Source organism: Gobio gobio (assembly GCF_949357685.1).
Source record: "Gobio gobio genome assembly, chromosome: 13".
Lineage (NCBI taxonomy): Eukaryota > Metazoa > Chordata > Actinopteri > Cypriniformes > Gobionidae > Gobio > Gobio gobio.
In genome coordinates, this window is record NC_137106.1 from 29,030,948 (window position 1) to 29,045,060 (window position 14,113).

General features: G+C 36.8%; 1 protein-coding gene across 3 annotated transcripts in view; it reads left to right on the forward strand.

Moving 5' to 3' along the window:
• Positions 1-3,783: 3,783 nt before the first annotated feature.
• The window catches only part of actn2b (actinin, alpha 2b), a 33,381-nt gene continuing 23,051 nt past the window's right edge, over positions 3,784-14,113 (forward strand). For 2 of the 3 annotated variants that reach the window (XM_079832652.1, XM_079832651.1), the window contains exons 1-9: positions 3,855-4,138; positions 6,956-7,070; positions 7,328-7,447; positions 7,592-7,678; positions 8,080-8,167; positions 8,328-8,406; positions 11,774-11,855; positions 13,818-13,903; positions 13,989-14,081. In XM_079832652.1, the coding sequence (XP_079688778.1) occupies positions 4,010-4,138; positions 6,956-7,070; positions 7,328-7,447; positions 7,592-7,678; positions 8,080-8,167; positions 8,328-8,406; positions 11,774-11,855; positions 13,818-13,903; positions 13,989-14,081 (879 nt within the window). In that variant the 5' untranslated portion in view covers positions 3,855-4,009. Of the gene's footprint in view, positions 4,139-6,955; positions 7,071-7,327; positions 7,448-7,591; positions 7,679-8,079; positions 8,168-8,327; positions 8,407-11,773; positions 11,856-13,817; positions 13,904-13,988; positions 14,082-14,113 lie in introns of all 3 variants that reach the window. The other variant, XM_079832650.1, reaches the window with a different exon arrangement.

Here is a 14,113-nt window from a genome sequence, read left to right on the forward strand (position 1 = left end):
TTCTTTTTTCTACTACCCTAATTAAAGTAAATAAGGCTTTTCTATACAATTCATGATCATATAATACTTGATTTTGCCACCCCACACAAGTTTTAACAGCCCACGTTCTTGAATATTGCACAGACTACAAACCCTTTGCTATAGGATCATATATAGAGATGAATTCAGGGTGATTGGGACACATTTTGCCATTGAGATGACTAGGAAAAAGTGTCTCAATCAACCTGAATTCACCCCTATATATAGTTCTGGGTTTACCAACAAACATAAGAAAGGTAAGTAAGAAATTACCACAGTCAATAAGGAAAAATAGTAACTTGTTACTTCAGTCTTCAGTGTCACATGATCCTTCAGAAATCATTCTAATATGATGCTCAAGAAGCATAATATACACAAAAAAATAGTTTGTTGATTTTTGTTAGGATTCTTTGATGAATGAAAGGTTAAAAAAACAATATTTGAAACAGAAATCTTTACTCTCACTGTTGGTCAATTTAATGCATCCTTGCTGAATATGAATTTCTTAAAATAAAATAAAAAACTATAGTAGTGCACATTATACCGTTCAAAGGTTTGTGGTCTATAACAATGAATCATGAAACGGTTTACACTGTTCAAATGGTTTACACAAAAATATTAATCAGCAAAGCTTTTTCAACATTGATAATAATCAGAGTAAATAAACTTGTAAATAAAGAAGCTGGCGAACAGCGGTCTTACGAATCGGCTTTGGCCGCAACTCTGGAAGACTTGGAGTTAAGCTTTTCTTTGAGAAAAGAACAAAGAACGGCACTGAAGTCATTCTTAAGAAAGGAAGACGTGTTCGGGGTTTTGCCGAGCGGATACGGTGAAAGATTAAAGGGGTACTTCAGCACTGGGAAGATGAATGTGTATTTAAACTGGGTCATTTATGTAGTAGAAATTTTATTTTTTATTTTTTATTTGGTGCCTTCTAGACTGAGAAAAGACAGAAAATGTATGTTTGTCTCATGTGGTTGAAAGACAACAACTCCCAGAATGCACTTGCTTCGCTGCCCTACGAGGCCACTCCCAAAGCCTCGGCCACTGGTTATCACTTGCCCACCATGAAACCCGCCCCCACCGTTGTTTTAATTTTCATACTAATACAATAATTTCGTTCAGTTAGAGAATAGACACTACAATTAAAAATAAAGTGTGAGTGAGCCGAACGAAAGTCACGACACAAACGCAGCAGGAGTCAGATTTCATTCATCTCAAGAGCAGATCATTCACGACGTGTGTCCAGTCTGGCTCGTTTTCAGATCATGCCAATGGAAGATAAATAATGCCCGTTATTAATGCCCAAGCCCAGCGGCTTTTAAAAGTGGAAAAGTACCATAATTTGAATATACTACCAGGTTTTTATTGATACAAAGCTTTATGCTAATCGCTGAAGTAACCCTTTAATCTATCAACTAGCTCCGCTTCACCTTCTTCGTTACTCTGGTTGGTTGGAGCGCTATCCTATTGAATGCAGAGGGAATTTGAAAGACAACCATTTATCCCGCCCCTTCCGATTGAGCCCTGCCAATGGTGAGTTCCCAGACCCAACATCTTGATGTGGGTCTGGCTTGTCAGGCTAGCTCCCGCCCTCTCGAGGAGGAATCGAAAACAAATGAGCGCCGCTCATACAAAGAAACTCAGTTAACATACACGGTTAAAATGACAAATTGTGGAGTTTTTATATTTATAACATATGATAGCCTACAGTTTAGCAACATCACAGAACCAAGAGTGCTGTTTTCCTGAATACCATCACGACTGAAAATGACACGGATTTCATATGACAGTTCCATAAACAATTAATTAACATTAACTAACATTAAGTCACTTACATTTTAGATGCAATATTGACTGTCTTTGTTCTATTTCAGCAGCAAAAATAGTTCTAAACAAAGATCAAAGCAGAACCATAACGCATCTCACAGCAACAATGTGTTACTGAATGATTCAGTGTATTGAATGAATCGGTTGACTCAAAGATTCAATGACCTATTCATAAACGACTGCCTCATTCTTGAATGAATCATCCGTTTGAATGAATCGTTTAAATGAATGACTCAATGACTCACTCATTAAGACGGTCACCTGCTGCCACCTACTGGTGGTTTAGTTTCATCTTTCCAACATTTCTTATTTGTATATTCAAACCTATTTAAAACAATATCATAACATTATTTACAGCAGTTGTAATTATTTTTGTGTGTAAATTATTTAATTTGATTGGTAACAGCCCTATAGTGTCTTATTCTAATTTAATTTATAGATCAAATTAAAAAAAATAAAATGAAATCTGAAGCATAGCCTATATTTAATACGATTATGGATAAAATGCCTCTTATAAACTGTAAAAATATCACAAATATGCAGATTTAAATATGTCAAAGCTGATTGAACACTGGTGAGAATATTGCTTCAGAATAAATTATATTTACAACACATGGACATATTTGGACAAGCAAATTTTTTACTCAGAAAAGTGAGTGACAGATTTACTTAGTTTACTTTTTACTTATTTTTACTTACTAATTAGTTGTATGATGTCACTTTGTAGGCCAACCGCCAACCGGAAATTAGCATCACTGGTTCCCTCAACAAAAACCCAATAGGATTTTTCCATAGGCTTTTGGATTAACACAAAAAACAAGCTCTGTGATTGATTTATGATTCTTAAATGTTTTCTCCATCAAGATACATTTCACAGATGAACACAACTTTTATGAATTCTGAAGCCTAAATGCAGTTGCCAGAAGTAAAAAGCTAATCTACACCACGTCCACGTCCCATGACTTCAATGTCGACATTGCTATAAGCTTCCGACAACTCTTTCAGTTTTTATCTCAAAACATTTTCCAACGTTTGAGTTAGACTAGTTTATAAGAGCACAATTAAGCACAACGAAGCTGTAAAAGCGGATTGAGTTTACCTGTTCTGCGTGATGACGTTTAAAGGTGCAGTGTGTGAATTTTAGGCATCTAGCAGTGAGGTTGTGAATTGCAATCCTCCAACACACATCCCTACCTTTCGAAGCATATAGAGAAGCTACAGGGGCCAACACAGGACAAAAATGTTGTCGGAGAGAGAGCAGAAAGTGACTAGCGCTTTGTAGAGAAGTTTGTCTGTTTGGGGTTAGGCTACTGTAAAAACATGACGACGCCAAATGGCGATTTCACTGTAAGGGGACCCGCGGTGTAAACACTGAAAACATTGTTATGTATATTGCATTTCTGTCAATAGATCCTCATACACACTGCACCTTTAATCTCCCTGACTGCCTCTATTTGGCCACTTGTTGGCCTTTTTCAAGACACATAAATCACCAGGTAAAACTGATGCATTCTATGTCGTAGAATATAAAACATGAAAGTGTCTTGAGCTTGTGTTCACCACACAAGGCATACAAAGTGATGTCATACATGCACCACTCTATTAGTAGGCCTACACTGCGTAATATAGGCTAATGCTATTTAATGATCCCCAACAGTCATGATTCTTCTGACTATAGTAACTTGCAGAACATGTCAACTTATTTTACTAACCCGAACCATTAAACCTAACCTAACAAGCTACTATGCCTACTCTAAAGAGAATTACATGTAGTTGCAAAGTTAGCTAGGTTACTAGCCTATGGAATGTCTAAACTGGACCGCATAGACATACCATAGAATTCTGTGTGAATTAAATAAGACTGCTATGTGATGTTGTGAGTTTAGGTTTAACTTTTTAAGTTTCGTTAAAATAACGTTTGTGAGGGTTAAGGTTACCGTGGGGGTGGAAGGACAGCGGGTCATGTGACCCATCAGTACTAATTGACAGTCGCTCCTCTCATTGCTGTCACTGCTCGAGCACTGCGGTCGCGAGACTGGAAACCAACACGAACGAAAGAGAGCGACACCCGTGATACTGAAGAGTTCACTTACACCAAAAACTCACGCTCGGAAGACGAATATCACAAGTTACCCATCAAATAGGAGAATACAACGGTTACATGATGAATCAGATTGAGCTTTCAGGGCCATATGATAATGGATATGAACCGGACGAGTACATGTTGCAGGAGGATGAATGGGACCGGGATTTACTGCTGGATCCAGCATGGGAAAAACAGCAACGAAAGGTAAGAGAAAGTTTGGTCCCAAAACACACAAAGCATGCACTTTCCTTTTATTATTATTTGCCTATTATTACTAGGCTTATAGTTACAAATATCATGAAACTTTTAAACTAATTCTGCATTGAAGCTTTAAGACATCAAAACTTTGATGCTTTCATTTTGAGATTATTATTGTTATTTGATAATAATTTAATTAATATCTTATTATTTTTTATTTATAAATTGTTGTTTAAAACGGCGAGTTAACAGTTGTCTACTAAGGAATCCCGTCCCGCTGTGGTCTGTTAGTGTCACGGAGGGGGTCTGGTTTGGCTCCGTCCGTCGGGAGCGCGCGCTTGGATGCAGCGGGTACCGATACCGAACTAACAATAGCGCAGCAGCGCGCGGCTCTGTGTGTCTGTTGCTGATACGATTGGAATGCGGACTGTCAACAGATGCTCCCAACACAGGATGACGTCCTTGGGATTAGAATGGATGCAGGGGCTAATTTTAACTCCACGACCAAAAGGCATTATAGTAGCCTAATCCGCTGTATTTGGCGGGGAATTCTTATAGCCTATAGTCTACATCTATCTCACTTTTCCATTTTGTTGTCTATAATGGTGTTTTTTCTGAAGTTCATATCATGTTTTAGATTTGGAGACTATTTGGACAGTTTTGATGGGCAGGGTACCTTAAACCCTCTGCTTTATCCGAACAATCCACAGTTTTAATCCTTAGACTAGAACCACATAAGTGGGTTAATAAATAGGTAGGAAGGAAGTTATACTTAATCTGCATTCAAATCCTCAATTTAACCTGGCTGTCTTAATAGAATGTGGTTGCTTGTCCAGGCAGTTGGATGATAATAAACTGTATTTAGCCGATGCTTTCTTGCCAAATCAACTTGAAATTGAAGCTATGGCTCAAATGATGGTTAGATGGATGTGCTTGTTGATGTGTGGTGTTAGGGTCTAATCACTCTTTCTTATTCTTCCAGAGACCATCATCCCACACAGGCATGTTACTGTGGACACACCCTGTTTTACAGAATGAATGAAATTCTTTCCTCTCCGATTAGACCAAGCATGCGATAAACAAATGTGTTAATATGCACCACATTCTCACTCATATCTCTCATCTCAATGTGAGCCTACGTCATCATAGGTCCCTTATCAGAAATGGACTCTGTAGAGAGAGCTAAATTTACACTCTTACCTCGCAGGAATGCACTCTGGAGTCCACAGTAAAGCTTTCATCTGTGCAGCAATGACTGTGGCAGGACTGAGCATGCTTTCAGGGATTACAAAGATGCCTTTTGAGTCCAAAAAATGGCCATAGTTTAGCGGTTGATTTGGGAGTGGGCAGCAGTTCAGCCACATTTTGTTCTACGAAACTCTTTTCAGAATTACTGGGTCATTTTGGCATAACAGCATTTAGTGTCACGCGTAACATTTGTTATTTCGATTTTGCATTTGCCCATAATTGCAGTATGCAGGATCCAGAATGGATCTGAAATGAGAGAAAATGTGTATAAATATTTCAAATTTTTGAAAACATTTGGACATTTAATGACCGCTGAAAAGACGTCCCTCCGTCATGTCTCGTCATGTTTGAAAAATAGTTCCAAAATGAAAGTCGAGAAATGTTCTGTGTTTCATATTTTTACCGATTTATGCCTACCAGACACAACGTTGCCGTCGGACCAATGTATGCTGGGCTAGGACAGTGAGAGTATAGCTACATCTTATATATTTGTGGATATAGCATCCCAGGTCATCGTGTAACATAAGCTTAACCAGTCTCCATCTCTTTATGAAACTGTGTAAAGACCGATTTTAAAAGCGTTCCTCATATTTTTTGTCCTCATTTAATTTAATTTCCCAATTTTAACACTCATTTGCTGCTTGATGAGTGTTAATTTTGGACCCTAGCGTTACAGTATATGGTCGAGTATAACGTTATAATCGTTACCTGTGGCGCTACACAAAGTAGTAAAGGCTCTGAAGCAGAGATTCTTAAGCCATTGTGCTCAATAGTAAATTATTCTTATTAGTGTCTATTGGCCCCAAAATTATATAAAAAGTATTAACCTGAGTAGGCAAAGTGTTATTCACTCTGGAATTTAGATGCTGATGTGATGTCCTGAATTTTAAGCGGCCAAATCCTTTAAAAGTCATTCTGGAGAGCAGATGCCGAGGATGATATACAGCAGTTGGCAGTTTTCAGCATATTGTACATTTAGTTAAGTGCTGGTTATTTCTGGAGTCTGAACTCATCAGTACAACTCAAGTGTAGATGCTCATGTGTGCAGTGCAAGTGTGTGTTGGGGATTTTTATAATGCCAATATTGTTCTGTTGATTGGTCTGAGTACACTTACTGTTCATAATTAGTGTCTTTCAAAGATAACAGAATCTCTGCTATTGACAGTCATGTTTTGTTTCCCTCACATATTTTTATGGGAACTAGCTGAAAAACGACCTACTACCTCTTGGCATAGACACGTAGTTTCATTGGCACTGTCCTCTAGTCACCCATGCAGTGAGGTTTTGACCTGAAAGTGGTGTCAAAAGCTTTCATTGTATCACAACAAACCTGTTAAGACTTAACAGTCTGATCAAATCTGGTCTACTGCCACACAATTGGCTCCGTGAGACTATTCACCTATTCACCCTGTGGTTTTGTGCTAGGATTCTGTTGGGTAGCATTCAAATGCATGAATGTTGAGTGTAGAATACATATGCTATGCCAATAATTGAGAGGATGTGTATGCGAGTCTGCATGTTTGCGGTAAGAGTTTCTTTGTGAAGTTTTTCAATTACATTGTACTTGTTTCCTAGACGTTCACGGCCTGGTGTAACTCTCACCTGAGAAAAGCTGGGACACAGATCGAGAACATAGAAGAAGACTTCAGGAATGGCCTCAAACTAATGCTGCTGCTTGAAGTCATCTCAGGTAAATTTAATAAAAAAAATTGCATCTGTAAATTTAACAGAACATGCTAGAGATGGGTGTATCAAGGTAATGAAATCCGTTAAGCACAGACACAATGACCATGTTAGACAATGATTACAGCATGTGACTGTAATGATTACAGTATAATATTTGACAGTTTTGTATATATCGATCCAAAGTAGATATGCTGAACTTCTTCAACAAATAGTGATATCTATACAAACACATTTTTTTTTACACCAACTGTATTTTGGCAGGTGAGAGGTTACCTAAGCCTGACAGAGGAAAGATGCGTTTTCACAAGATAGCCAATGTAAACAAAGCCCTTGATTTCATCACTAGTAAAGGTGTGAAACTGGTCTCCATTGGAGCTGAAGGTATGCTTTATTTTTAACTGGATTTCTGATATTTTTGTAATAAAGTAATTCGATGCAGGTTATTCATTCTGAATGTCCGATATATTTTTAAATACAACATTTTATGTAACTTTAACTTAGTGATTTTCTGTCACATTTTTGCAGAAATTGTGGATGGGAATGTGAAAATGACTCTTGGAATGATTTGGACCATCATCCTTCGCTTTGCCATTCAGGATATATCTGTTGAAGGTAAAGAAAACAAGTCACAAACAAAAAATGACACACAACATCTGCACAAATAACAGCAAACCATTATTATTATTATTATTTACGGCACATTTCACAAACTCAAGAGTGTTTAAATCAGTTTAAATCAAAGAAAAATCATTTGATTTATTAAAAAAGATTCGTACTGAAGATTGCACATATTCCACATCTCTTAATTAACAATTTATGGAAAACATTGTTTTAAAAAAGCATTGTATTTTTCTGCTATGGTGAGTTTAATAAATAAATCTCCTGGTTGAAGGAAATCAGTAACACTTTAACTGGATTTAGTTTAAACATTTTATTTTAAAAATGTAAATAGCAAATATCTAAATGTTAGTCATATCAAATGTGTATGATATGATTCCCTAATAATCTTTCAGAAACTTCAGCCAAAGAAGGACTTCTGCTGTGGTGCCAGAGAAAGACTGCCCCCTACAGGAATGTCAATGTTCAAAACTTTCATGTCAGGTGAGGCCATGTCATTGTTTTGTATTTTAATATGGGTATTATAATATCTGGTTTGTTCTGTAAGAGGAAAAAACGGGCACTATTATACATATATATTCAGTTATATATTGTCAGTTTTTATGTTAATTCCAACATGACTCTGATTCTCTTTCTGGTGAAGCTGGAAGGATGGATTGGCGCTGTGCGCTCTCATCCACAGGCACAGGCCTGACCTCATTGACTACGCCAAGCTCAACAAGGTCTCAAGTGTGTCCCCAGATTAACCTTTGACCCCCTGGGACATTTAGTCTAACAGTCCATTCACAGTAGTATTTTAACATGTCTTCCACAAAATCCTGATGTTCCCTGTCAATGATATCACTGCACAGATGTGTCTAACATGTTTTTTGAAGGATGAGTGTGCGTGAGGAAACTGAAATAATGCACGTTTAGTCTGTTCTTCATTCACACCGTATTTATAACATGCATGATCAGAAATCCACAGTTTTTTGCTTTTGTGGCTTCAATAGCTGGAAGGATGGACTGGCCTTCTGTGGCCTTATTCACAGACACAGACCAGAACTGATTGACTTTCAGAACTTGAAGGTAGCATTCATGGTTTATGGTATTGTTGGATGTGGTGTTTTCTGTAACAATATGAATTTAATAGATTAGGCATGCTCAATCCTGTTGGACATCTAAATTCCTGCAGAGTTTAGTTCCAACCAAGGAGCTTTAATGTACCTGGACACGTCTATATGTTAGCATTCCTATTCATTTCTGTGACAGTTACTCTGGTTGAGTCTAGAATAGCACTCTATACAAAGAAATAGTATTTGTGTTTGTTTGAGTATCAAGTTGTTAGCTTAGCAAAATGCTAACTATTAGAATCAACTGTGATAGTTTAGCACTTCACATAAAGAGTGCCATCTGTGTGCTATGTGTGATTCCTTAAAAGTTGCTGTCTATTTAGAATGTTTCTAACCACTTAGCTTGTTCAGGTATGTTTTATGGTTGGATTTAAACTGCAGAAATGTTGTAGGAGCAGGATTGAGATTCTGAGACTGAAACATGGAAATGTTTTGTTGATAGTAGCAGCAAATTAGTGTGGTTAGTTATTTTTTTTTAGCTGTAATTAGCAAGTAGCTTCTGTTAGCTAAGTTTACTGATGCAGTTACATATAACCTACCATTCAAAAGTTTGGGGTTTATTTTTTATATTTTTGAAAGAAATCTCTTATGATCAGCAATTTATGCATATATTTGATCAAAAATATTATAATAGAATTGTGAAAAATATTGTGAAATAGTATTACAATTTAAAATAACTGTTTTCTATTTTAATCTATTTAAAATGTAATTTATTCCTGAAATGGCAAAGCTGAACTTTCAGCAGCCATTAGTCTAACATGATCATTTAGAAATCATTCTAATATGCTGATTTGCTGCTCAAGAAACATTTCTTTTTATCATGGAGGATAAAAACATTATCTAAGGTTATTTGATTAATTTAATGCACCCTTGCCGAATAAGAGTATTCATTTATTTTAAAAAATCTTACTGACCTCAACATTTTGAATGTTAGTGTCCATACAACTCTTCAGTTGTTATGGTACTCAAGAGGCAATCAGATAAAGCCATTTTATAACTTTTTTATCGGAGGCCTGTTTAGATTTACAATAATCCTGACCCAGAATAGAACTTGGTAATTGATTCAGATACCATGAGCACCAGAGCTGTTTCTATATGCTTTCTAAAAAACCCCATGAGATATTTTGGATTCTAGTAGCATGTTAGTACTACAGTGATAGGCTAGGTTTGATTTCTTCACTCTCATCTTAGAACAGGGTGTGAGGTATGAGCAGGATGGGACATTTTTCAGACATGTTCTAAGTCCGTGTGAACGAGTAGATGTGTACTGTGGTTTTAATTAGTTGGTTGGACCAGATCACTGAAGATTAAGTATTTATTTAGCTTGTTAGGGCCAGTCAGTTCAACAGTGATTGACTAAAAAACTCCTCACACACACACAGACATGCCTATCCCTTTCAGCTGTCACTGACGGCTCCAGGTGAGCTTGAATGGGGTAATCCAGTGTTTAGCATAGACCCCATGGTCCCAGTTTGGACACGAGTGTCAGGAGAGTCCAGGACTCTCTGGATCCCCTGCAGCTGCTGATGTCCTGCAATGCAGCTTTTTATTGACACAGAGAACAAAAGCTTGATCTCCAGGCCTGCTTACACACACATATCCACAAATACATGCCACCATAAACATGCACATTTAGAGTGCAGAATGCAAAAATTGATTACTTGCGTGAACTATCAGGAGACCCTTTTCTTTTACACTGATATTTTAGTCTGGTCTAACTACTATTGATGCTTATATGTCGATGCACAATGTTTTTGAAAGAAGTTTCTTATGTTTACCAAGGCTGCATTTATTTTATAATAAATACAGTAAAAACAATATTGTGAAATATTGTAAATTTTTTTCTATTTTAATGTAATTTATTATGTAATTTATTCTTGCGATGGTAAAGCTTAAAAGGGTTAATTCACCCAAAAATGAAAATTAGCCCATGATTTACTCACCCTCAAGTCATCTTAGGTGTATATGACATTCTTCTTTCAGACGAATAAAATCGGAGTTATATTAAAAATCTGAGTTACGTATATTAAAAAAATCCTGGCTAATCCAAGCTTTATAATGGCAGTGATTGTTGCTCTGTTTTTCAAGTCCATAAAAGTGTATCTGTCCGTCATATTATACGCTCCACACGGCTCCGGGGGGTTAATAAAGGCCTTCTGAAGTGAATCGATGTGTTTGTGTAAGAAAAATCCATATTTAAAACTTTATAAAGTAAATTATAGCTTCCGGGCCGATCGCCTTCTGTATTCAACTTACAGAAAAAGTGAAGTGCCTCTCGCAGTTCAAAATGCTTACACTACGTCTGACAACATTGCACACCGGTTACGCTCGTCAGACGTAGCGTAAGCATTTTGAACTGAGAGAAGCACTACACTTTAGCCAGGATTTTTTTAATATAACCTCGATTTTATTCGTCCGAAATAAGAATGTCTTATACACCTAGGATGACTTGAGGGTGAGTAAATCATGGGCTAATTTGAATTTTTGGGTGAACTAACCCTTTCATTTTAAGCAGCAGTTACTCGGATCTTCAGTGCCACATGATCCTTCAGAAATTTGATTCTTTGATGAATAGAAACTTCAAAAGAACAGCATTTATTTGAAAATGAGTCTTTTGTAATGTAAATGTTTTTACTGTCACATTTGATCAACTGAATGCATCCTTGCTAAAAACAAGAATACATAAATTTTTCTTACTGACTCCAAATGTTTGAATTATAGTGTAGTTCTTTTTTGTAATTTAAAGGCATTTGTATTTAAAGGGCAACCAATCTTTGCTTAATTCCTTTTCAGATACATTTAAACTTATTTATCATTTGAATGTTTTCCCTCTCCTCTGCTTGGCACTTGAATACTGACACTCACCTTTGCATGAAAAAGGATTTTGATTTATGTTGACTTGATTTTGTTTTTCGGTGATGTTTTTATGTTTTATGGTCAAGAATTATGCCTTGTCTCTACCTTTTTCTTTCTGTAGGATGATCCACTGGGTAATCTGAATCTTGCATTTGACATTGCTGAAAAACATCTGGACATCCCCAAAATGCTGGATGCAGAGGGTAAACAAATGTTCATCAGTAGGCTACTCCATATTAGAGCTGCACGATTAATCGTTAAAAGATCGTGATCTTGATTCAAACACATCATTCCTAAATTACAATGATTCACCTGTGTCTATTAAACCTTTGACAAATTTTTGACACAGCTCAGCTGAACATTCAAATCTGCGTTGGTGCTGCCGGAGTTATCATATAAGTATGAAACAGCTCAGGGCCGGCCCAAGCCCTTATGGGGCCCTAAGCAGAATTTTATTCAGGGGCCCCTCGGTGTTGCTTACATCATGTCTGGCTGTCATGTTTTTACCCTTTTTTAATTGTAACAGTAGCAAACCCACAAGAGTGGTCAGGTGTTAATATTCAAAGCCTTACAGTACTACTTTTTTTTTTTTTTTTTAAGTTGTCTCTATGCTCACTTTCCCCCAGGACCCTTTGATGAATAGAAGTTTCAAAAAGAACAGCATTTCTCTGAAATAGAAAGCTTTCAAAAAATCCTAAAAACATTGTACACAACTGTTTTCAACACTGATAATCATAAATGTTTGTAAGCATCAAATCATCATATGAGAATGATTTCTGAATGATCATGTGACACTGAAGACTGGAGTAATGATGCTGAAAATTCAGCTTTGATCACAGGAATAAATTAAATTTGACTATGTATTCACATAGAAAGCAGCTGTTTTACATTATAATAATTTTTCACAATATTACTGTATTTACTGTATTTTTGATTAAATAATGGCATCCTTGATGAGCTGAAGAGACTTTTTTTAAAAACAAGAAATGTTGATTTCTTTCAAACATTAAACAGAGCTTTTATTTTAGCGGAAATAAAATGTTATTTTTTGCATTCCATTCGACTGTGTAGAAAGAACCTTTTTATTTTCTAAATAAAAACTTCCAAAATGTAGGCTACACAACTTATAATTCCAAGGGGATGATTTAGCACTTCCCTTGGGGGTCCCCTGGTGGCCAAGGGCGCCCTAAGCAGCCACTTAGTTCGCTTATGCTTCGGGCCGGCTCTGAAACAGCTTTACAAACAGTCTTTTTAACCACACACAGCATCGTAATGTCTGTGTTAGAAAGAAGTATTGGGATAAAAGTTTATAGTTCGGATATAAACACTGATGTCTACGGAAGTGATAAAAATAGAGAAAATCACATTTTGAAAGTAACTTGACACTTCAAATAACGATTATACCGATTACATATTTACACCACCAGGTAGCGACCGACAAGTGACATTTTTTTTCATTAAATCACTTATTAAAGGGATTAGTTGAAAAACGCTGATTCAGCCAGTAGCATGAATCATTGAATCAGTCATTCAAACAAATTATAATTTGTGATCTTTTTTGATACCTAATTTATCCACAATTGTGTAGCTCTACTCCATATACCAGAGCTTTCAACCTGTGAACATTAAACATATCTTTCACAAAAATGTTATGCTGTCAAAAATTTTTGACATAACACCTTTGACACTACCCAAATACTATGAAACTCTAGGAAAAGATATGGCATCTACTCTGAATAAGGTCAATTCGTCACAGTTGACTGTGGCAAAGGAAAACTACCTCAAGTATATTTTGGTAGGAAATTCCAAATAGGCTATTTCAAGCAACTATTTGCCTATTTTTAACTTTAAAATATCACAAAATTTGGCTTTTGCTCTACAGTCCTAGTTAGCAGTGACAGGCCAGATGAGAGGACAGTCATGACGTATATCTCCAGTTACTATCACACCTTTGCAGAGGCTCAGAAGGTACATCTGATCCCTGAGCTTGTTCTAGAAGTATTAGTTACACCTGAGTGTACGGCCCCTTTAGTCCATGTAGGCATATCCTCATTTTCTATTTTAGCAGACTTGTGTTTCCTTGTAGTATTCATATTTTCTTCCATCGCACACTTGGCATCTCCACTTCATGTAGTTGTTCCTTAGCTCCTTTCCTCTCCCTGCAGACATCCTGAGCACCCCTAAGCCTGATGAGAGAGCTATTATGACATATGTGTCCTGCTTCTACCATGCGTTTGCTGGAGCTGAACAGGTATTGAGTTTTGCATGTGCTAGAATGAGAGAATCATCTTTTCATCGATCTCGTCCTCCATTCTTACTGTGCTTCTCTCCCTCAGGCTGAAACTGCTGCTAACAGGATCTGTAAGGTCCTGGGAGTGAATCAGGAAAATGAGAAGTTGATGGAGGACTATGAAAGACTGGCTAGTGAGGTCAGGAGACATATCAGATACACTCCACACAC